This window comes from Bombina bombina, chromosome 1 (assembly GCF_027579735.1).
Source record: "Bombina bombina isolate aBomBom1 chromosome 1, aBomBom1.pri, whole genome shotgun sequence".
NCBI classification, from domain to species: domain Eukaryota; kingdom Metazoa; phylum Chordata; class Amphibia; order Anura; family Bombinatoridae; genus Bombina; species Bombina bombina.
The window spans coordinates 274,154,374-274,180,274 of NC_069499.1; the positions used below are offsets into that span (position 1 = coordinate 274,154,374).

The 25,901-nt window shown below is 37.7% G+C and overlaps 1 protein-coding gene across 4 annotated transcripts in view; it reads left to right on the plus strand.

Annotated features, from left to right (window-relative positions):
- Positions 1-25,901, plus strand: part of ACTN1 (actinin alpha 1) — a 295,503-nt gene that overhangs the window by 159,830 nt on the left and 109,772 nt on the right. For all 4 annotated transcript variants that reach the window (XM_053697995.1, XM_053697997.1, XM_053697996.1 and 1 more), the window contains exons 14-15: positions 7,066-7,174; positions 22,673-22,813. In XM_053697995.1, the coding sequence (XP_053553970.1) occupies positions 7,066-7,174; positions 22,673-22,813 (250 nt within the window). The remainder of the gene's footprint in view (positions 1-7,065; positions 7,175-22,672; positions 22,814-25,901) is intronic.

Here is a 25,901-nt window from a genome sequence, read left to right on the forward strand (position 1 = left end):
GTACTAGTGGGGTCAAAGGTAATCATTTTATATGTATTTTTATCATTAAGGATACGGTATGCCTCTTTAAGGTAATCTGACCTATCCTGTACAACTACCCCACTTCCCTTATCTGCCGCTCTAATGATCAAATCTGGGTCATTATTTAATTTAGTTAGAACCTGTCTTTCGTGTAATGACAAATTGTCATTAAATTTATGAACCCAGTTCCCTTTATTTCGTTCCCACATCAATGCTAAATCTCTATCAACTAATTTATTAAAGATTTTAATGTGTTCACCCTGTGCCCTCACTGGGTAGAATGTGGACGGCCTTTTAAAATTGGTGTGTGAGATAGGAACTTCCTCTTCTATTGAATCTTCTAGTTCATTATCGTGTATACTGAAATTAGACAGTGATATATGTTATGAATCACTAATGTTATATTGAGTGAGTAAAGTACTATCATTTTCTAGTTGTTTTAGTGTTTGTAAAGTACTATAGTCGTTATCTAGGGCTATTCTTGGTTCCCTAAGAGATGGAGTGCACGTTTTCTGTTTAATGAAATATCTCTGTCATCTTTCGAATATATTTCTGAATATAGATAAATGTTCACATTTATTAGGGGCTATTCTAGGTGCATAATTGAGGCCCTTCGCTAATAGGTTGATCTCATGATTTGTAAGTTTACGATGAGTGAGATCATAGATATTCTCTTTGTTTTTGTTTTTTTAAAAGGGCCTTCTTGGATCTCGCTCTCTGAATACCTCATCCCCCTCTTGTTCCTCGCTTCTTTTTCTTTTTTGAGGAGTCATAAGTGTAAGTATGTGGGACCTCGTCCTTATTCGCTGTTCTAAAAAACAATCATTGTATTCATTATTTTCTCTATATTCACACTTACTCCAATCTCTTGAATGTCTAGAAAATTGCATACTATTTCTAGGTTTTGCACACTGGGTGTTCCAATCGGATAAGATGGCCTGGTTGTGATCATGATCATCATTTTCTAACTCTTGGTATCTATTGTGAGTTTGAACTTGTATCGGAGGAGACTGTTGAGGGGCATTATCAAATCTTTAAATATAAAAATAACAATAAATATTATAATCATAGTGATTGGGTCTCTGTGTTTTAAAATTGTGATTTATTTTTATATCCTTTGTGTGCTTCATAGTGATTCACATTTTCTTGTTGTCGAAAGGATACTCTATTAAAATTCTTATTTTTATTATTAGTATTAGTATGATAGTTCAATAAACTGGAGTGTCTATTTCCAAAGGGTTCGTGTTTGTTGTTACTATCATTATAAATTTGTCTTTCCTTAGATCTATTTTCATAAATCTTAGTCTCTTTTAGTAATGCCACGGGAATTCTGTCATTTGTTCCATTTTCTATGACAGGATTCTGTGGTTTGGGGGAATTTTTGTCCTTATATGTATGCACTTTATTATTTTTGTAATCATCCAAATCCCTATATAATTTCTTTAATTTGGCTTGTGCCACTTCATTACTTACTTTGATGTTTTGTGCTTGAATATTATCATTTAGTTTCTTCCATCTATCCTCACCCTTAAATTGTTGAATCTTGGGCAAAATGGTGTCTAGAGCTATACTGACTTTATTAAGCTTATATTCACGTTATCTGATTAGGATTTGAACCAGTGACATAGAACAATCTTGGAGAGCCTTTTCCCAATCAGTGGTAAATTCCACCTCCTCCAGATCGAACGCTGGATATTTAAAAATTCTAAGTCCCCTAGGTGCTACCTCTTGTAAAACATAATTATCAAGAAGTAAGAGATCCTGCCACTCCTTTGTATCATTATTATACTAAATAGATCTAGCGGATTAGAGTCTGTTGGAGCACTATTCATTGCCTGATCACTGATATTCAACAAATTATGGGATCTCTGTCTATTATGTATAGATATACAATCCCCAAACTGCTGATCTTCAATTAGACTCTCCATCATAAGTGTTACACCTCAACCCAAATACATATCAAAAATCCTTAATAGTGTCCTAAAGGGATTCGCTACCATGAAAACAAAGAAGATAAGCTGAAAAGAATAAAAGAACAATAGCGCTTCCCTATCTTCCCTATGCAGATGATATAATGTAGTAGTAATATATATATATATATATATGTGTGTGTGTATATCACCATATATGAATACTAATAAAATCAAAAAGTAGAAATATGAATAATCATTAGTTCCACATGAGTAATAATATGAACCAGGTCTATGGTCGAAGTAATTGTCCGAATAGAGCCGTGTAGTCTCAAAAATCTTGTGACGGAGTCTTAAAATCCAATAGTATCTCAAAATGAATCACAGACCTTCTGGCTGATGAACGGATCCTGGTCCAACCACAACCGTTGTGAACAGATGCTTGGTTCTACAATATAGAATGATCGTATCCCCAAACTAGTTACCACTAGCTTGATGAAAGCTGCTGCTCAACTCTTAGCTTTGCAGTGGGATTCGCCTTACCTTATTTTTCATGCGGATAAGGTGGTCCTTCAAACTAAATTGGGGTTTCTCCCTAAGGTGGTTTCGGATAAAAAATATTAATCAGGAAATTGTTGTTTCTTCTCTCTGTCCTAATCCTTCTTCTCATAAGGAACATCTGTTGCACAACTTGGATGTTGTGCGTGCTCTAAAATTCTATCTACAGGCTACTAAGAATTTTCGCCAGTCTTCTGCCCTGTTTGTTTCTCAGGAAAGCGTAAAGCTCAGAAGGCTACTCCTACTTCTTTTTCCCTCTGGTTGAGAACTGCGATTCATTTTGCCTATGAGACTGCTGGTCAGCAGGCTCCTGAGAGAATTACAGCTCACTCCACTAGGGCTGTCTCCTCTTCTTGGGCGTTTTAAAAAATGAAGCTTCTCTGGAACAGATTTGCAAGGCTGAAACTTGGTGTCCTCTGCATACTTTTTCCAAATTTATCTGAATCATTAATAAACTTTTTTATTTTCAACTTTAGTGGTTTTTTTCATAAAGCACAGTTCATTCTACTATGCAGTGCACTTTCATTATTTATTTTGCCTGTTTTTCTAGTAAGTAGTCTAGAGAGGTTGGAATGTATCCTGCATACTTAAGAACTTCTTTCTGCTATATGCCATAAAGTGTTTAGTTAGATTCGTGCAGGAGCTCATATGGCCACAGTAGAAGAGAAAAAATAACCATACACTAGTGACTTTTTCAAAGGGGTGTCCATTGTCTTACAAAAGCCTTTACATTTTACAAAATAAAGAGACACTCAAGTCAAAATAACATTTTAAGATTCAGATAGAGCATGCAGTTTTAAGACACTTTCCAATTTACTTACATTATCACATTTGCAGTGTCTTTTTATATTCACACTTTTTGGGGAACAAGATCCTACTGAGCATGTGCACAGGCTTAAGGAATACGTATACTAGTCTGAGATTGGCTGATGTCTGTCACATGATATAGGGGGCTGGAAAATGGTAGAAAAAATACATTTGTCAGAAAAAAAATCTGATTATTTGAAATTCAAAGTAAGTACTATTACATTGTCTTTTTATTATGAACTTGTTAATTATGGATTTCATACCGCATTTCATTAAGTTTTTTTTTCCCAACCGTTTAATGCTTAAAAATACATTGTACTTTAATATTTTCTTTCCTGTTAATGCGTTCCAAATTATTTATTTTACTAGCTAGAGTGAATTACATTGTCTAGAAAGGACTACTTTATCTTTATTTTGTCATATAAAATAGCTACTAAGCCAAGCCTAATAAATTGGAAATGTTTATAGATGTACATAAATTTGCCGGGAAAATTACCTTAAAACAGTATTTTTTTTTTTTTTTTAAATCCAATTTACCGGCCCTTAGATAATACTCCCCATTTAGAATATAGAGATCTGGAAACTCTTATATCTCCTTCTTATCTAGATCTTTAAGGATATTGATTAGTGATTCAACTCAGGTTGAGCTCTGGGGAAGATCTATTAGATTTTTCTATACATGATGAAACTATGGAAATTTATCACTCTAATTTTAAGGGTAAATCCACATTTAACCCTTTAGGTTCCCAGGGAGATCAAATTTCCATGTTCTCCAGACTAGTGCTGGGGGACATAGAAAAAACTTTCAGAAACGAAGAGACCTTCATTAACAAACATAAAGATAACCTCACTATCCTAGAGAGAAAATCCCTTAAAAAATTGGCTGATAATAGGAATATAGTCATCTGTTCTGCGGATAAGGGCGGAGGAATTGTGATCCAGCGTATGGAGGAATATTTACAGGAAGCGATGAATCTTCTAAACTACGTATGAAATAGAAGATCCTACTAATGGATTTGTGAAGGAACTGGGTAATCTACTTAGTTTAGAGAAAAATAGGAAAATATTAACTAATGAAGAATATAGATTTCTTTTTTCATTACAGCCGAATACGGCAGTATTTTACCATCTCCCCAAAATCCACAAAGACCTGATACACCCACTAGGTAGACCAATTATATCTGTTATCAGGTCTTTGTGTTATAATTTGTTTAAGTATATTAACTATTATTTACAACCATTAGTTAAAAATACAAGAGCATATCTCAAGGACACTCAAGCGGTGATACATATGCTTGAAGGTCTAGAATGGAAACAGGACATGTGTTGGATCACGTGTGATGTATCTGCCCTCTACACCTATATCCCGCATGATATGGGGGTACAGGCCATGGAGGAGGAACTATCCAAATAAAGTATCCCTGATATACATATGAAATTCCTACTAGACAGTATTAATTTTGTACTTTCACACAATTATTTTATTTTCAAGGGTAAATATTATTTGCAAAAAGGAGGCACAGCGATGGGGACAACTTTTGCCCCATCCTATGCCAATTTGTATGTCAATTCTTTTGAAAACCAATACATTTGGAATAATAATCCCTTTGTGGGTAATATACAAAAATATGGCCGCTATATAGATGACATAATCATCTTATGGCAAGGTGACTATGAAAGAGTAGATGAGTTTATTTTCTATATGAATACTAATATGTATAATCTTAAATTTACGAAACACTCCTCTCGTACATCGATAGAGTTTTTAGATTTAATTATTTTTAATAATGAACAGACAATAGCAGTTAAAAACTTTAAAAAGCCAACTGAAAGGAATGGCTATATAGAGGCTTCTAGCGCCTATAAAAAATGCTGGATTAATAATGTGCCTTACAGCCAATTCCTTAGAATCAAGAGGAATTGTACTTAAATGAGGAACTTTGAAGAGGAAGCAGATATTCTAGAAAATAAATTTTTAGCCAAGGGGTATGTTAAGAATAAAATCAAAGAAGCACAGAATAGGGCACAATTAAAGGATAGAAACAATCTGATCCAACAAAAACAACCAAATATGAACAATAGTGATCAAAATGGTGGTAAGATTAAAGACAGTCAGTGCATTAGATTTACTACTTCATATAATGAGGGAGCATATGCCATTAGGGGTATACTGAATAAACATTGGTCGCTTTTGAAGGCCGATCCCCTTCTGGGACCACATTTAATTGATAAACCAAATATCACTTTTAAAAAAGGAAAATGTCTAAAAAAATATTTTAGCACCTAGTAGACAGAAGTATTTACAGACTACAAAAACCCAAGGGGAAAATTGGCTTGCCAATTGGAAGGGCACTTTGAAATGTGCCAAACCAAGATATAATATGTGCAAGCATATAGATAGGTCCCGGCATTTTAAAAACGCAGATAGTACTGACAATTTTGAGATTGATTTTAAAAGCAACTGTGAATCTAATTTTGTAGTTTATTTGTTAAAATGTGGGTGTGGCCTAATTTACGTGGGTCACACGAAACTACAGATTAGACGTAGGGTGAATGAGTATATATATATATATATATATATATATATATATATATATATATATATATATATATATATATATATATATATATATATATATATATATATATATATATATATATATATAGTTTCAAAGAAAAATTAATTAAACATAATGCGGCTAAACATTTTATGGGCCACCATAACGGCAATCCTGAATCATTAAAAGTACAAGTTATAGGATGGGTAGCACCAATAAAACATAACAGACTTTTAGAATTAAGAAAACTTGAAACTTGTTGGATATATAAACTTAAGAGTCTACATCCTCTAGGGATGAATATAGATATTGACGTGGCAGCATATATGTAAAGCACTTTTTAATTTTAATTAGGTTCATTATCAATGCATTTAGCCTTTAATTATATTTCACTATACAAAATTATGAATTTTTGTTTTATAGATCTGGTTTTATACGAATAGTATTTAATAATTTTTAGTATTTATTAATTATATATATTTATATGGTTTTTAGAATAAATGCACTTTGTATTTAGGTTGTATTAGGAAAATGTACAATTTTATATATGCATTTTATGCTTTGGTATAATGATGGACATTGTTTCCCAACGATTAAATATGAAATGATTTTTATCAATTTGTATTTCCCATGGGTATTAAAATTAGCGAAACTAAGATAACGTTTATTTTTTAAGTGTGGAATCGCATCACGCTATATCAACACACCCTCTAGAAATGATCATTCAGTTTATCGATCAACCAATAGTGGTTAGTTTAGGAACACACCCCCAGGAGAGGGGGGAAATACACGGCACTTTAAAAGAGCATTCACCAGGAGAAGCCGGGAGAAACGCATTGGGGTTATCAGCTGTATCACTACTGTCAGAGTGATACTATTACATTCTGCCACAACGTATTTGGCCCTATCGAAAAACCGCAACTCTGCAGGAAGTCCGGAAATCCCTGAGTCTAGGCGGTTTGCGGTAGACTAATAATAGCTATCTTTTGGGGCGTGTGAGCAGTTTCCATGAGCCGTATAGCTATATTTTATGGACTTGAATTCTTACACTTAGTGTAAGTAGATAATATTTTGCGTGTTATTGTTGGTTAATAAAATTGCACTTGAATCCTCTTTGCGCTCTATTTCTTCTATTGCATTTTTTAGTGATGTGTCTATCACTGATCACGCTGACTGTACTTCATTGGATTTCCTGTTTTGATTTGGTTTAGTGAGCTGGATTATTATGACTCTCCAAACGTGAATGCCAGATGCCAGAGAATCTGTGACCAATGGGACCATCTTGGGGCACTAACCCAGAAGCGCAGGGAGGCGCTAGAAGTAAGAAAAATGTTTTATAAACTTCAGTTGGGTTTTGTGATTTTGTTTTTTGTATATATGGCTTATTCATGCAAATTCCAATGATTTTATAGCCTAAATTGTCTTACATTAATTCTCTCTTTAGCCAGTTATTAGGGGATATGATGCCAATCTCCCACTTAGTCTTATAGCTTTGCCCATGATTTATAATTACATTCCTTGAATTCTGGATCTGTTTATACAAAGGGGAAAGTTTACCATCACTTTAACTCAAATTGATAACAGGACTATTAAAGAAGAGTCACTGTATTCTGTTTTTTAATATTTAAAACCTGTGAAAAATTCCCATTATGCTAAAAAATTAAAGAAAGTGATAATGAAAGCATTAGTCAAAATAACCCATGACCAGTCCACCCCACATCCTTTCGAATTCATTATCTTAAGCGGCTCACGATCGGATGAAATTTGTTTATTAAAAACATCTGAAGTGCAATGTTTTGTTGTTGAAACTACCCCCAGAAAGTAAAAAAAAAAAATCCTCATCTAATTCATGTTAGTCTGAGTCTCAAAAGAAGGGGAGAGGGAAGTGTTTCCATCAAAGGAAGTTTACCTATATCTGCCAGTGGTGGTGGTTTGTTTTTTTTCCCCTCCTTCTGGAGGACCATGCAAATTCATTAAAGAGACATGAAACATAAAAATCCTTTTTCTTTCTAATGACACAGTGAGTCCACAGGTCATCATAATTACTATTGGGAATATCACTCCTGACCAGCATGAGGAGGCAAAGAGCACCACAGCAAAGCTGTTAAATACCACTTCCTTACCCACAACCCCCAGTCATTCTCTTTGCTTGCATCAGTTGCAAGGAGGGGTAAAGAGCAGTGGGCTTTTGGGAACTTGGGGGGTATAATCCCCTCTGCGCCTCCCAGGTTGTTGTTGCTGCCCTTTTGGTAAAAGATTTTGTAGGTTTACTTGGTCTTTTTTTCCTGTATCCACAGGTCTATGTTAGGAGGGAAGCCTTTGAAACCGAGTGAACTGCCCTGCTGCCAGGCAGACTGTGTTGGAGGTAAGTGCTTATTTTATTTTTCTGACGGGTCAGAAAGATTTTGGCACTTATGAGGTTAATTTGGGATATCAATCCTGCTTATGTGCAGGTTTTTTCTTATGGCAGTATTTGTTTTTTATGTCGGGCACTGAGAGGATGGCTCTGTTAGGAGTGTTTGTTTTTTAGCTAGTGATCGTTTTATTGGAGTTCTTAATGTAGGTTCATTTATTTTTTATTAGCATCAATCCTGTTTAGCACTTATTTGTGCAGTTTCTATAATGTGCTTTTCTAAGTGCTGCATAGTGGTGTGTCACATAATGGCTTGTGTTAGAATGTCACGTTCTTTCTGTTGCTCCCAGTGACAGTTTGTAATGATTAATGTCGGCCGGGAGGCGGTTGTATATGCCCACGATGGGCGGAGATTATTCGGCGCAAGTTTTGCGCACTTTATTTTTTTACTTCTGAGTGTAGGAAGTGATGCGCTGGCGGCTCCTGTTCCGGGGGTGTTAGGCGCAACGGAGAGCGGGTGCTGACAGTGGGGAGTCCGTTTGTCTTTGGCTACGTTTGTATTGTTCTGGTCCGTGGGAGGTCAGGTAAGCACCTCAGCAAGACTTGTAGAGGTGCAGCTAGGGTCTAGAATTTATTTTCTGGGTGACATTTTTTGTGTTACGTTTCTTAATGTGACAGTAACGTTATATTTTTGCTGAAGGTAAGTCCAATGTGAACTGACACCAAGGTAACCCCCACCACTGGGGTTGCAAATTTTTGCATGTGTGCAAGCTAACAGACCAGCACCATAGTCTGTAAAGATAATGTCCAAAGTAGTATAGCAGCACCACCAAATTAATATAAAATAATTATTTTATTAAGCCAGCATAAAGCAGACAACGTTTTGGATTTACATCCTTAATCATGTCTGTTTTATGCTGGCTTAATAAAATAAGTATTTTATATTAAATTGGTGGTGCTGCTATACTACTTTGGACGTTATATTTTTGCTGCTACATTTTTGTTGATTTTTTTTTTTTTTGCTAAAGATGGAACAAGAGGACTTGCAAGATGTTACTTGCATTTTGTCTAGATGCTAATGTAGAGCCACCTATCCCTTTCTGTTTCTCATGTATAGAGAGAACATTAAATTACAGGGATAGGCTTTTTTATTCAGAGCCTTCATTTTCTAAGGAGAATGTTGTTCAGGGGTCTCCTGTTCAAGCTCCCCTATCATCCCAATCTCTATCCTCTTCTCATGCAGTGCCCTGTGTTTCGTCTCAGGTTGGTTTTTCGTTGCAGGATATGGCTACTCACATATCCTCTGCTGTATGTGAGGCTTTGTCTGCTTTTCCTGTGTTGCAGGGGAAGCGCAAAAGGAAGTTTAAGGTTTCTGACTCTGTTACAGTAATGTCAAATGTTTCTTCCCATAGGTCTGAGGAGGAAGATACTTCGGTAGCATCTGAGGGGGAAATTTCAGACTCGGATAGTGTAATTCCTTCTGCTGATTCTGAGGTGGTTTCTTTCAGATTTAAGCTGGAGCACCTCAGTTTGTTACTCAGGGAGGTTTTGGCTACTTTGGTTGACTCGGACTCGACGGTCATAATGACTCCCAAGAAGGCTAGTAAACTTAATTAGTTTTTTGAGGTTCCTTCTGTGGCGGAACTTTTTCCTGTTCCAGATTGTGTTTCAGAAATTATTTCTTTCATGTAATTAGCAAGAGTCCATGAGCTAGTGACGTATGGGATATACATTCCTACCAGGAGGGGCAAAGTTTCCCAAACCTCAAAATGCCTACAAATACACCCCTCACCACACCCACAAATCAGTTTTACAAACTTTGCCTCCTATGGAGGTGGTGAAGTAAGTTTGTGCTAGATTCTACGTTGATATGCGCTCCGCAGCAGGTTGGAGCCCGGTTTTCCTCTCAGCGTACAGTGAATGTCAGAGGGATGTGAGGAGAGTATTGCCTATTTGAATTCAATGATCTCCTTCTACGGGGTCTATTTCATAGGTTCTCTGTTATCGGTCGTAGAGATTCATCTCTTACCTCCCTTTTCAGATCGACGATATACTCTTATATATATATATATATATATATACCATTACCTCTACTGATTTTCGTTTCAGTACTGGTTTGGCTTTCTACAACATGTAGATGAGTGTCCTGGGGTAAGTAAGTCTTATTTTCTGTGACACTCTAAGCTATGGTTGGGCACTTTTTTATAAAGTTCTAAATATATGTATTCAAACATTTATTTATTTTCAGACAGTCAGTTTCATATTTGGGATAATGCATTTGAATAATTTTTTTCTTACCTTAAAATTTGACTTTTTCCCTGTGGGCTGTTAGGCTTGCGGGGGCTGAAAATGCTTCATTTTATTGCGTCATTCTTGGCGCGGACTTTTTTGGCGCAAAATTTTTTTCTGTTTCCGGCGTCATACGTGTCGCCGGAAGTTGCGTCATTTTTTGACGTTCTTTTGCGCCAAAAGTGTCGGCGTTCCGGATGTGGCGTCATTTTTGTCTCCACATTATTTAAGTCTCATTATTTATTGCTTCTGGTTGCTAGAAGCTTGTTCACTGGCATTTTTTTCCCATTCTTGAAACTGTCATTTAAGGAATTTGATTAATTTTGCTTTATATGTTGTTTTTTCTATTACATATTGCAAGATGTCCCACGTTGCAACTGAGTCAGAAGATACTTCTGGAAAATCGCTGCCTGGTGCTGGAGCTACCAAAGCTAAGTGTATCTGCTGTAAACTTTTGGTAGCTGTTCCTCCAGCTGTTGTTTGTATTGAATGTCATGACAAACTTGTTAATGCAGATAATATTTCCTTTAGTAAAGTTCCATTACCTGTTGCTGTTCCGTCAACATCTAATACTCAGTGTTCCTGATAACATAAGAGATTTTGTTTCTAAATCCATTATGAAGGCTATGTCTGTTATTCCTCCTTCTAGTAAACATAAAAAGTCTTTTAAAACTTCTCATTGTTCAGATGAATTTTTAAATGAACATCATCATTCTGATTCTGATAGTGGTTCTTCTGGTTCAGAGGATTCTGTCTTAAAGAAGTCCTAATTGCATTAGAAATTGAGGATTCTGGTCCTCTTGATACTAAATCTAAACGTTTAGATAAGGTTTTTAAATCTCCTGTAGTTATTCCAGAAGTTTTTCCTGTTCCTGGTGCTATTTCTGAAGTAATTTCCAGGGAATGGAATAATTTGGGTAATTCATTTTCTCCTTCTAAACGTTTTAAGCAATTATATCCTGTGCCATCTGACAGATTAGAGTTTTGGGACAAAATCCCTAAGGTTGATGGGGCTGTCTCTACTCTTGCTAAGTGTACTACTATTCCTACGGCAGATGGTACTTCCTTTAAGGATCCTTTAGATAGGAAAATTGAATCCTTTCTAAGAAAAGCTTATTTGTGTTCAGGTAATTTTCTTAGACCTGCTATATCTTTAGCGGATGTTGCTGCAGCTTCTACTTTTTGGTTGGAAGCTTTAGCGCAACAAGTTACAGATCATAATTCTCATAGCATTATTATTCTGCTTCAACATGCTAATAATTTTATTTGTGATGCCATCTTTGATATCATTAGAGTTGATGTCAGGTATATGTCTCTAGCTATTTTAGCTAGAAGAGCTTTATGGCTTAAAACTTGGAATGCTGATATGTCTTCTAAGTCTACTTTTCTTTCCCTTTCTTTCCAGGGTAATAAATTATTTGGTTCTCAGTTGGATTCTATTATCTCAACTGTTACTGGAGGGAAAGGAACTTTTTTACCTCAGGATAAAAAGTCTAAAGGTAAATTCAGGTCAAATAATCGTTTTCGTTCCTTTCGTCACAACAAGGAACAAAAGCCTGATCCTTCATCCTCAGGAGCGGTATCAGTTTGGAAACCATCTCCAGTCTGGAATAAATCCAAGCCTTTTAGAAAATCAAAGCCAGCTCCTAAGTCCACATGAAGGTGCGGCCCTCATTCCAGCTCAGCTGGTAGGGGGCAGATTAAGTTTTTTCAAAGAAATTTGGATCAATTCCGTTCACAATCTTTGGATTCAGAACATTGTTTCAGAAGGGTACAGAATTGGTTTCAAGATAAGACCTCCTGCAAAGAGATTTTTTCTTTCCCGTGTCCCAGTAAATCCAGCGAAGGCTCAAGCATTTCTGAAATGTGTTTCAGATCTAGAGTTGGCTGGAGTAATTATGCCAGTTCCAGTTCTGGAACAGGGGCTGGGGTTTTATTCAAATCTCTTCATTGTACCAAAGAAGGAGAATTCCTTCAGACCAGTTCTGGATCTAAAAATATTGAATCGTTATGTAAGGATACCAACATTCAAAATGGTAACTAAGGACTATCCTGCCTTTTGTTCAGCAAGGGCATTATATGTCTACAATAGATTTACAGGATGCATATCTGCATATTCCGATTCATCCAGATCACTATCCGTTTCTGAGATTCTCTTTCCTAGACAAGCATTACCAGTTTGTGGCTCTGCCGTTTGGCCTAGCAACAGCTCCAAGAATTTTTACAAAGGTTCTCGGTGCCCTTTTGTCTGTAATCAGAGAACAGGGTATTGTGGTATTTCCTTATTTGGACGATATCTTGGTACTTGCTCAGTCTTCACATTTAGCAGAATCTCATACGAATCGACTTGTGTTGTTTCTGCAAGATCATGGTTGGAGGATCAATTTACTAAAAAGTTCATTGATTCCTCAGACAAGGGTAACCTTTTTGAGTTTCCAGATAGATTCAGTGTCCATGACTCTATCTTTGACAGACAAGAGACGTCTAAAATTGATATCAGCTTGTTGAAACCTTCAGTCACAATCATTCCCTTCGGTAGCCTTATGCATGGAAATTCTAGGTCTTATGACTGCTGCATCGGACGCGATCCCCTTTGCTCGTTTTCACATGCGACCTCTTCAGCTCTGTATGCTGAACCAATGGTGCAGGGATTACACGAAGATATCTCAATTAATATCTTTAAAACCGATTGTACGGCACTCTCTGATGTGGTGGACAGATCACCATCGTTTAGTTCAGGGGGCTTCTTTTGTTCTTCCGACCTGGAATGTAATTTCAACAGATGCAAGTCTTACAGGTTGGGGAGCTGTGTGGGGGTCTCTGACGGCACAAGGGGTTTGGGAATCTCAGGAGGTGAGATTACCGATCAATATTTTGGAACTCCGTGCAATTTTCAGAGCTCTTCAGTCTTGGCCTCTTCTAAAGAGAGAATCGTTCATTTGTTTTCAGACAGACAATGTCACATCTGTGGCTTACATCAATCATCAAGGAGGGACTCACAGTCCTGTAGCTATGAAAGAAGTATCTCGAATTCTGGTTTGGGCGGAATCCAGCTCCTGTCTAGTTTCTGCGGTTCATATCCCAGGTATAGACAATTGGGAAGCGGATTATCTCAGTCGCCAAACGTTGCATCCGGGCGAATGGTCTCTTCACCCAGAGGTATTTCTTCAGATTGTTCAAATGTGGGGACTTCCAGAAATAGATCTGATGGCCTCTCATCTAAACAAGAAACTTCCCAGCTATCTGTCCAGATCCAGGGATCCTCAAGCGGAAGCAGTGGACGCATTGTCACTTCCTTGGAAGTATCATCCTGCTTATATCTTTCCGCCTCTAGTTCTTCTTCCAAGAGTGATCTCCAAGATTCTGAAGGAATGCTCATTTGTTCTGCTGGTAGCTCCAGCATGGCCTCACAGGTTTTGGTATGCGGATCTTGTCCGGATGGCCTCTTGTCAACCGTGGACTCTTCCGTTAAGACCAGACCTTCTGTCGCAAGGTCCTTTTTTCCATCAGGATCTCAAATCCTTAAATTTAAAGGTATGGAGATTGAATGCTTGATTCTTAGTCAAAGAGGTTTCTCTGACATTAATACTATGTTACAGGCTTGTAAATCTGTATCTAGGGAGATATATTATAGAGTCTGGAAGACTTATATTTCTTGGTGTCTTTCTCATCATTTTTCCTGGCATTCTTTTAGAATTCCGAGAATTTTACAGTTTCTTCAGGATGGTTTGGAGAAAGGTTTGTCTGCAAGTTCCTTGAAAGGACAAATTTCTGCTCTTTCTGTTCTTTTTCACAGAAAGATTGCTAATCTTCCTGATATTCATTGTTTTGTACAAGCTTTGGTTCGTATAAAACCTGTCATTAAGTCAATTTCTCCTCCTTGGAGTTTGAATTTGGTTCTGGGGGCTCTTCAAGCTCCTCCGTTTGAACCTATGCATTCATTGGACATTAAATTACTTTCTTGGAAAGTTTTGTTCCTTTTTGCCATCTCTTCTGCCAGAAGAGTTTCTGAATTATCTGCTCTTTCTTGTGAGTCTCCTTTTCTGATTTTTCATCAGGATAAGGCGGTGTTGCAAACTTCTTTTGAATTTTTACCTAAGGTTGTGAATTCCAACAACATTAGTAGAGAAATTGTGGTTCTTTCATTATGTCCTAATCCTAAGAATTCTAAGGAGAAATCATTGCATTCTTTGGATGTAGTTAGAGCTTTGAAATATTATGTTGAAGCTACTAAGAATTTCCGAAAGACTTCTAGTCTATTTGTTATCTTTTCCGGTTCTAGGAAAGGTCAGAAGGCCTCTGCCATTTCTTTGGCATCTTGGTTGAAATCTTTAATTCAGCATGCTTATGTCGAGTCGGGTAAAACTCCGCCTCAAAGGATTACAGCTCATTCTACTAGGTCAGTTTCTACTTCCTGGGCGTTTAAGAATGAAGCTTCGGTTGATCAGATTTGCAAAGCAGCAACTTGGTCTTCTTTGCATACCTTTACTAAATTCTACCATTTTGATGTGTTTTCTTCTTCTGAAGCTGTTTTTGGTAGAAAAGTACTTCAGGCAGCTGTTTCAGTTTGAATCTTCTGCTTATGTTTTCAGTTTTTTTCATTATAAAATTTAAACTTTATTTTGGGTGTGGATTATTTTTCAGCGGAATTGGCTGTCTTTATTTTATCCCTCCCTCTCAAGTGACTCTTGCGTGGAAAGATCCACATCTTGGGTAGTCATTATCCCATACGTCACTAGCTCATGGACTCTTGCTAATTACATGAAAGAAAACATAATTTATGTAAGAACTTACCTGATAAGTTAATTTCTTTCATATTAGCAAGAGTCCATGAGGCCCACCCTTTTTGTGGTGTTTATGATTTTTTGTATAAAGCACAATTATTCCAATTCCTTATTTTTTATGCTTTCGCACTTTTTTCTTATCACCCCACTTCTTGGCTATTTGTTAAACTGATTTGTGGGTGTGGTGAGGGGTGTATTTGTAGGCATTTTGAGGTTTGGGAAACTTTGCCCCTCCTGGTAGGAATGTATATTCCATACGTCACTAGCTCATGGACTCTTGCTAATATGAAAGAAATTAATTTATCAGGTAAGTTCTTACATAAATTATGTTTTCTCGGGAATGGGAGAAACCTGCAATTAATTTTTCTCCTTCTCCAATTTTTAGGAAGCGGTTTCCTATTGCCAACTCTTTTAAGGAATCCTGGCAGACGGTTCCTAAGGTAGAGGGAGCTATTTCCACTTTGGCCAAGAGGAGCACTATTCCTATTGAGGATAGTTGTTCTTTTAAGGATCCCATGGATAAGAAGTTGGAGGCTTTACTTAAAGAATGTATGTTCACCAGGGGTTTCAATGGCAGCCTGCTGTGTATTCCTACGGTTACCAGTGCAGCTGCATATTGGTTTGATGCGTTGTCTGATTCTATTCAGCAGGATAGAATTAAGGCTTTAAAATTGGCTAATTCTTTTATTGCGGACGCTTCTTTACAGGTCATCAAGTTGGGAGCAAAGATTTCTGGCTTTGCTGTTCTGGCACGCAGGGCCTTATGGTTAAAATCCTGGTCTGCGGATGTATCATCTAAATCTAAGCTTTTATCTATTCCTTACAAGGGTAAAACCTTGTTTGGGCCAGGTTTGGCTGAGATTATTTCTGATATTACGGGAGGGAAGGGGCATTCTCTCCCTCAGGATAAGAGAAATAAACAGAAGGGTTGTCAGATTAATTTTTGTTCCTTTCGTTCCTTCTCTGGAAAGTCTTCCTCTTCCTCCTCCAAACAGGATCAGTCTAAGCCCTCTTGGAAGTCCAATCAGTCCTGGAGCAAGGGGGAAGCATTCTAAGAAGCCTGCTGCTTACTCTTAAGTTATCATGAAGGGTCTGCCCCCTATCCGGAAATGGATCGCGTGGGGGGCAGGCTTTTACTTTTCACTCAAGCCTGGGTTTGAGATGTTCCAGATCCGTGGGTGGTAGATATTGTGTCCCAGGGATACAAGCTAGAGTTCAAAACTTTCCCTCCCAGGGGTAGGTTTCCTCTTTCCAGGTTATCTGTAGATCAGATAAAAAGAAGGGCATTTATAAATTGTGTTCAGGATCTTTCTGACATGGAAGTGATCGTTCCTGTTCCAGTTCAGGATCAGGGACTAGGGTTCTATTCCAATCTGTTTATTGTTCCCAAAAAGGAGGGAACTTTCAGACCCATCCTAGATCTCAAGTGTGTAAACAAATTTCTCAGAGTTCTGTCTTTCAAGATGGAAACTATTCGGTCAATTCTTCCTCTGGTTCAAGACTACAGTAGATCTGAAGAAAACATATCTACATATTCCCATTCACAAGGATCATCACAAGTTTCTGAGATTTGCTTTCCTAGACGAGCATTTTCAGTTTGTGGCTCTTCCTTTTGGTATTGCAACAGCTCCCAGGGTGTTCTCAAAGGTCCTGGGTGCGTTACTGGCAGTTCTCAGATTGTAGGGGGTTGCGGTAGCTCCTTATCTGGACGATATTCTAGTTCAGGCACCATCTTTTCAACTAGCAAACTCCCACACGGAGTTGTCTTTTCTGTGCTCCCACAGTTGGAAGGTGAAGCCGGAATCAAGGAAATTGTTCCTAAATTCAAGAGTGGTATTCTTGGAAACCATTATAGATTCTCTAGAAATGAAGATTTTTTGACAGACGCAAGGAAATCAAAAATGTTCAATTCTTGCCTTGCTCTTCAGTCCTCTCCTCGGCTGTTGGTGGCCCAGTGTATGGAGGTTATTGGTCTGATGGTTTTGGTCATGGACATCATTCCGTTTGCTCGGTTCCATCTCAGGCCTCTGCTGTTATGCATTATCCGACAGTGGAACGGGGATTATACGGATCTGTCTCCAAAGATTGTTCTAGATCAGGCTGCAAGAGCTTCTCTTCTGTGGTGGTTGTCTCAGGATCTTCTTCTCAGGGAACCTGTTTTCGCAGGCCTACCTGGGTGATCGTGACCACGGATGCCAGTCTGCTGGGTTGGGGAGCTGTCTGAGGTTCGCTGAAGGCTTAGACTGTGGACTCAGGAGGAATCGGCTCTTCCCATAAATATCTTGGAGCTGAGGGCCATCTTCAATGCTCTTTTGGCATGGCCTCAGTTAGCTTCAAATCAGTTTATCAGGTTTCAGTCGGACAACATAACGTCAGTGGCTTACATCAATCATCAAGGAGGGACTCGGAGTTCCCTGGTCATGATAGAGGTATGCAAGATTATGCAGTGGGCGGAGGCTCACAACTGCTGTCTATCTGCGATCCACATTCCAGGAGTGGACAGTTGGGAAGCGGATTTTCTGAGCAAAAAGTACAGGTTTTTCAAAGACTTTCCTGCGCTGCCTAGGTGTTGACTAGCCCTAACTCCTGAAATATCAACCCCTGATTGATATTGGATTAGTTTGTGTAGAAGAGAGTTTAAGAGTTTGGGGCGCAAATAAATGCTTCAACTAAAGATATGGGTTGTAATAAGTTACTATGTATTTGAAATTTATTAAATTAGTATTCGGTCAATTATACTGATAGACATATAATAGGTAAATATTTATCCTTTATTAAAATACAAGTTTATTTATATCACGTTGATCTATAAAAAGTACAAATGTTCTTCTAAAAACAGTAAAAATTGTTAAAATATATTCAAAAAATATTAAGATACATAAAGATCATATAGTGGTGTTATGGGAGGAATATAAGAAGGGCTTCTTTTATCTATGTATGTAGAGATCTTACTCAGAGAGGTGCATAAGTTTTCGAAAAAATATTTTCCTATAGATGTAGTTAATAATGATCTGTTTGGTTATATATGCAAGAACACCTAGTTCATCAAAACCTAGTGTAGTATAGACAAACTTTCAGTTCACAATAGTTCCACGTCAATAGGAATAGTTGGTTACTAGTAGTTAGTATGTACTAATTCGGCTTCTCTTGGTATATATACATGTAATCTATGTAAAAAACATGCGTGGAGAACATCAGTTTAACATGTGTGGAGAACGGTCAGTATCAAAATGAGATTCTGATAGTTAGATTCTTATGTAGACATGATGTTTATGCTAACATAATATTTGTACAGCATAATGCAGTCGGCCGACTGAAATAGATAGCTTGTTCAAACTGAGAGAACCGTTTGTAGTCTTTATTACGGTATGATGGTTTAGCTATTTGTTTATCAATAGTCTGATTTACGTTGCCCGGGTAGGTAATTGTTGTGTTGCCAGAGCTCTACGGATTAGGAGCACATAGTGAAAAGTAAGGAATGATAGTTTTACTTACTTGAATTCTCCTAACCGATTTTGGAGCCTGGATGCAGATGAAAATAAAAATGCAAATGCAAAATGTTCCTTTGTATATCCTTCCGCTCAGTATATGTTGCTGAGGGTAGCTTCTATTGATGTCCTCAGATGTATTCAGATGTATTTAATCCGTCTGCTTACAACTTGGGTGTTATGGTTCAATAGTAGTCCTTCAGTCCGCTCACAAATAGCGGCTACTTTGTTGCAGAGCTGTAAGTGCTGGTTTTTGAAATTGCGGTCTCTTGCTTAACAAAGTTCAGAGTGGTTTATACCAGCGATATTCCTGTAGGTATCCTTGGGGACACAGTAGAAAGTGTTTTTCAATTAGTACATACTAACTACTAGTAACCAACTATTCCTATTGACGTGGAACTATTGTGAACTGAAAGTTTGTCTATACTACACTAGGTTTTGATGAACTAGGTGTTGTTGCATATATAACCAAACAGATCATTATTAACTACATCTATAGGAAAATATTTTTTCGAAAACTTATGCACCTCTCTGAGTAAGATCTCTACATACATAGATAAAAGAAGCCCTTCTTATATTCCTCCCATAACACCACTATATGATCTTTATGTATCTTAATATTTTTTGAATATATTTTAACAATTTTTACTGTTTTTAGAAGAACATTTGTACTTTTTATAGATTAACGTGATATAAATAAACTTGCATTTTAATAAAGGATAAATATTTACCTATTATATGTCTATCAGTATAATTGACCGAATACTAATTTAATAAATTTCAAATACATAGTAACTTATTACAACCCATATCTTTAGTTGAAGCATTTATTTGCGCCCCAAACTCTTAAACTCTCTTCTACACAAGCGGATTTTCTGAGCAGACAGTCTTTTCATCCAGGGGAGTGGGAACATCATGTGGAGGTGTTTTCCAGTTTGATTCTCAGATGGGGTCAACCGGAGCTGGATCTTATGGCATCTCGTCACAATGCCAAGCTTCCAAAGTACGGATCGAGGTCAAGGGATCCTCAGGCTGTACTGATAGATGCTATAGCAGATCCTTGGAAGTTAAGCCTGGCTTACGTGTTTCCTCCGCTTGCCCTTCTTCCTCGGGTCATTGCTCTGATCAGACAAGAGAGGGCTTCGGTGATACTCATTGCACCGGCATGGCCTCGCAGGATCTGGTATGCAAATCTGGTGGAGATGTCATCCTCCCAACCTTGGAGTCTTCCGTTACGGATGGGCCTTCTACTTCAGGGGTTCTTCCTTCATCCAAATCTTGTTTCTCTAAAGTTGACTGCTTGGAGATTGAATGCTTGATTTTATCTAAGCGTGGTTTTTCCGAGTCGGTTATTGAGACTATGATTCAGGCGCGTTAGCCTGTGACTAGAAAGATCTATTATAAGATATGGCATAAATATCTGTATTGGTGTGAATCCAGAGGCTATTCTTGGAGTAGAGTCAGGATTTTTAGGATTTTGCCTTTTCTCCAGGAGGGTCTGGAGAAGGGTTGATCTGCTAGTACCCTGAAGGGACAGATTTCTGCTTTATCTATTTTGTTGCACAAACGACTGGCGGATGTGCCAGACGTTCAGTCTTTTTGTCAAGCTTTGGTTAGAATCCGGCCTATGTTTAAGTTTGACTCCTCCTTGGAGTCTTAATTTAGTTCTTAGAGTTTTCCAACAGGCTCTGTTTAAACCTATGCATTCTTTGGATATTAAGTTGTTAACCTGGAAGGTTTTGTTTTTGGTTGCTATCTCTTTGGCTCAAAGAGTTTCGGAGCTTTCTGCGTTGCAATGAAAGTCTCCTTTTCTTATTTTTCATTCTGATAAGGTAGTTCTTCGTACTGCCCTAGGTTTTCTTCCCAAAGGTGTTTCTGATAAGAATATTAATCAAGAAATTGTTGTTCCTTCTTTGTGTCCTAATCCTTCTACTCATAATGAATGTTTGTTGCACAATCTAGATGTAGTTCGTGTATTGAAATATTATTTGCAGGCGACTAAGGTTTTTTGTCAGTCTTCTTCTTTATTTATTGTTTTTTCTGGGAATCGTAAAGGTCAGAAAGCTACGGCTACTTCTTTCTTGTTGGTTTAGGAGTGTTATTCGCTTGGCATATGAGACTGCTGGTCAGCAGCCTCCTGAGAAAATCATGGCTCATTCCACAAAGGTTGTTTCTTCTGCTTGGGCTTTCAAAAATGGTGCTTCTGTAGATCAGATTTGCAGATTTGGTCATCTTTACACACTTTTTCAAAAATTTAAAAATTTGATACTTTTGCTACAGCTGAGGCTGTTTTTGGTAGAAAGGTTCTTCAAGCAGTGGTGCCTTCTGTTTAGGCTAACTGTCTTGTCCCTCCCTTATCATCCGTGTCCTTTTAGCTTGGGTATTGATTCCCGATAGTAATTATGATGATCCGTGGACTCACCGTGTCATTAGAAAGAATGCTTACCTGATAAATTTGTTTCTTTCTTGACACGGTGAGTCCACGGCCCGCCCTGTACTCAGTTTATTTTTTTATAAACCTTAGGCACCTCTGCACCTTATATTACTTCCTTTCTCCTTTCCCTTTGGTCGAATGACTGGGGGTTGTGGTAAGGGAGTGGTAGCTTTGCTGTGGTGCTCTTTGCCTCCTGCTGGTCAGGAGTGATATTCCCCATAGTAATTATGATGATTCGTGGACTCACCGTGTCAAGAAACACATTTATCAGGTAAGCATAAATTTCCTTTTTTATGGGGTTGGGGGTTAGGACGTGCGTTCCTAGTACTTCCATAGCACATATTACAGTATCCTAAGAGAATATGCAAGCAGTAGTCACTTTTTTTCCTTATTACTTTTAGTGAATCTTCCATTAGCTTTTTGCCATATTAAGGTAATATTAAAATGCAATTGAAACTATGAATAGATGAAAAAAAAAAAGTAAAACCACTCAGTAGTTGCTTGTGAGAAACGTAAACTTTATTTGTACATAGCAGAGGTACCTTTTTTTAAAATTAAAAAACAAGCACAATGTGACCTTTTGAAATGTATGACTGATGCTTCTTAGGTCAGCTTTCTACCATATTAGTCAATTTCATATACAATTTCTATTTAGAAACTTATGCTTGCCTGATAACATTTTTCAACCTCATCTACAATGTTACTATTGCCAATATCCTAGATAAATTTAAAAATTGTTTGGATACATTTCTGTCTATAAACAAAATTCATGGATATGATTTCTAGTATTAAATGGGTCACCTTTTAGTGGGATTATTTAAGCTTAACTGGAGCTTTTTGTATATATTTTAGATTTGTATAGGTTGAACTCGATGGACTTCGGTCTTTTTTTCAACCTCATCTACTATGTTACTTTGGAGGGGAAAAACAAAAACATACCCATTCTTTTATGTCTAAGAAATGTAACTTTTTTTTTTTTTAGAATTATTTTTAAGCTTTTACTACTGCCACCAAATAATAATAATAAAATAAGAAATAATTACATTCTCTAAGCATTGACCATTTCCTTTTGAAATACCTCCTTTTGTTTAATACTGTTTACGCTCCATTTTGGAGCAGCTACATAGAAAAGCAACTTTTGTGTGTGTGTGGTAAATGCTCTTGTAAAAATAGAGGAATCTCCTGTCATAGATAAATACATTTTTGCTCCACTATTACAGAAAATTAAATTGACATTTTTATTTTATACACAATGTATTTATACTTTGTAGCCTTTCTTGACTGGATCCTGACTTGTGTAAAGAGTCACCACGATGAACAAGGTTGTTACTAAAACATAAATAAGAATATATATATATATTATATCCCTATTACTATATCATACATGTAAACAACAGCTCTGTATAAATCCTGACATCCTCTATTGTTGCCAGTTGTTATACCTTTTTTTATTTTTTTATTCTTATTTAGAGAACTGAGAAGCTACTAGAAACAATTGATCAGCTATATTTAGAGTACGCCAAGAGAGCTGCACCCTTCAACAACTGGATGGAAGGAGCCATGGAGGACCTACAGGACACTTTCATTGTTCACACCATCGAAGAGGTCCAGGTATTACCTCTTCCTGTTACATCAGTTTTATGTAGGAATTATATATTGCCTGTTTTATTATAAAGATATATGCTACACACATTTGTGTATATAAAAAAACACTATTCTTTATCCACTAGTTTCTTACATGTCTGGGCCTAGTAGAAATTTTCAGCAAGTTAGAAGTTTGGCAAATCAATGAGATTAGCAACAAGCTGTAACACTGGTGAACCATACTGCATTCTAGGACCCAGGTTTTTTTTTTTTTTTTAAATGAATAACTTTAGATATACATATAAAAATCCAACTCTTTAGGGGTAGGAATAGTTTTTTTATGAGTCATAAGTCTCTAGCTTCTGGGTTTTGTAAAGCCCATACATAATAAAGCATGTTTCTCTCATAATTCAAATTTCTTTCTAATGGCAGTGAGAGTCTACTAATTCATTAATTACTTAAGAGAATACAACATCTGGCCACCAGGAGGAGGCAAAGACACCACAATCAAAGCATCAAATATCCCTCCCACTTCCCTACCCTCCCAGTAATTCTTTGCCTTGTCTACAAGGAGGTTGACAGAGAGAGAGGTGCTCTGCTGAAGATACCTTTGTTCTTTAATGGATTGTTTCCTGCAAGAAAGGACAGGGGGGTGTTTAGTACTCATGTAATCCTCTTAGTAAGAGTATTGGTAAAATGTAAAACCTCTGGATGTTGCTTCCCATGTCTCCTTCCAGTTACTAATGGTAACCCCCTCCAGGTAGCCGGTGTTACACTGCTTTCCCTGTCAGATGGAGGAGTTTACTGTCAGACCTATAAGTGCTGTGCCTGCACCACAGTAGAAAACCTCTAAGGATAAGTCCTGGATTCCCTCTTAAGTGCCTGCTATGGCTTGTTGCCTATTATAGCCTTTTTACATCAGTTAAAGGACTGGCCTTCACAGGGGGAGTATATGTCCCTATTTGAGGGGGCATAGGTTCATATATATGCCTAAAATATCCTCGAAGTAGGATTAGCGGTTTCTTGATTTGTGGTGTGCAGACGGGTGTTTTTTTTTTCTATACGTCCCTAGTAAGGAATAAAAAAGACAGCGGCAGCGACTTCCAATTACAAAGAGAGCAGATGAAGCTGCCGCACGATGCAAATTTGGGCTACATTTTGGGGACCTTTCATGTTTTTACGGCCTTTTATTACAGAAGGTAATTTGTAACAGAGTAAATGGCGCAATATGTTTGCGCGTGGCAAACAGGAAGCACTCATTCAGGGGGCGGGTCTCAGCAGTGAGCATAACACCACAATCTTTTGGCGTGCTTTCTCATCTCTCAAAACCTGTGCTAAGACGGAGTTCGGCAGCTCGATTTTCGGTTACCGGGAGGTGGTGAGTCGTTCTAGTCAATGCATTGCTGGGGGTTCTTTGTGTGGTCATTACTAGGGCTGCTGTCTAGAGGTGATGTAGAACTCAGGATCTAAGTTCTCCCTTGAGGAATTTAATCCCCCAGTTTTTTTGCAATCAAATTAATGTATGCGCAGCAATTTATCCAGAGTGTGCCCCCCTGCTCAATTGTGCGCTGTTTGCTTGGCATCTGTTCTGCAGTCTCATTCTAAGGGACTCAAGACTAAAATTCCTGCATTATCACTTGTGGCCCAGGGACCTCACAGGATTCTGTTAATCCTGATATTCCGGTACATATACCCCAGTCTCCTACTCCAGGTCCTTCACATTGCAGTCCCCTTTCCCCAATTCATCTTCTGGGGTTGTAACTCTCCCTATAGATTTTATGGCTAAATTTAAATCTTCAATCTCTGCTGCGCTGAGTGCATTACCTGGGACAGGGAAGAAGGTAAAACATGTCACCTCTGAGGTTGGGACCAGTAGTTCTATGAAATTTGCTCTGGTCAGTCATGTACACTATTCTGTTGATGATAATTCCTCTGTGGGCTCTGAGAGGGAACTTTCTTCCTCAAACTCCTCTGTTGGAAAGGTTGTAGAGCCAGAGGAGGTACATTTTAGGTTCAGGCTTCCTTTGCTTAAAGGGCCATAATACCCAAATGTTTAAACACTTGAAAGTGATGCAGCATAGCTGTAAAAAGCTGATTAGAAAATATCACCTGAACATCTCTATGTAAAAAAGAAAGATATTTTACCTCAAAAGTTCCTCAGTAGCCACCTCCCATTGTAAAGGATTTCTAAGCAGCATTTTAGTGTGTTTGTCCTGGGACATCTGAAGGAACTAGCATCTTGCACTCTCATATTATTTCACCAATCAGGTAAAGGAAGCTTACTATGAAATCTCATGAGAGTTAAGTAAAATCTCATGAGATCACAGTAAGAGTTCATGACCTCAGCACTGCTTATGCTGATTGGCTGCTGTTCATTTCTTCATTTTTTTAAATTTTTTTACCTGCAGCTGGGAGCAGCTGAGTATAACTTTTTACACATAACTTACTCTGCTGAGCTGAGGAGATTGTGAGGTAAAATATCTTCCTTTTTTACATAGAGATGCTCAGGTGATATTTTCCTGTCAGCTTTTTACAATTATACTGCCTCAGTTTCAAGTGATTTAGCATATGAGTATTATGTCCCTTTAAGGAAGTAGCCTCTTTTTGCTCAACATGTGCCTTTCACAGGGAAGAACAATAGGCCGAAATTTACATCTGGGGTTTTGATGTTTCTCTCGTTCAGAGAGGGATTGCCTGGTATTTCGGGGCTGGACTATACTGTGAAGTCAGGATCAGACTGATATGCTTCAGGAAAGTTCTTCTTTGTAAAAGGCACATGTTGAGCAAAAAGAGGCTGCTTCTTGGGTGGTAACTAGCCATAGAACAAGCTATTATGCTATTGTTCGTTCCCAGGTTGAGTGCTTCTCTCTCTTTATTTATGGAAAGAGGACTTTAGTATCCTCCAAAACGGATCAGCCCAGATGTAACCGGAAACCAAATCTATCCAAGAAATCTACCCCTGACAAGTCAACATGAAGGGCTTAGTTCAGAAAGCTTGGTTTCAGGACCCATGGGTTCTGGAACTTTATTTCCCAGGGATACAGAATAGGTTTTCAATCTCGACCACCAAGGGTCAGATTTCTGCTCTGCACACTTTGAACAAGGCCAGAAAAGA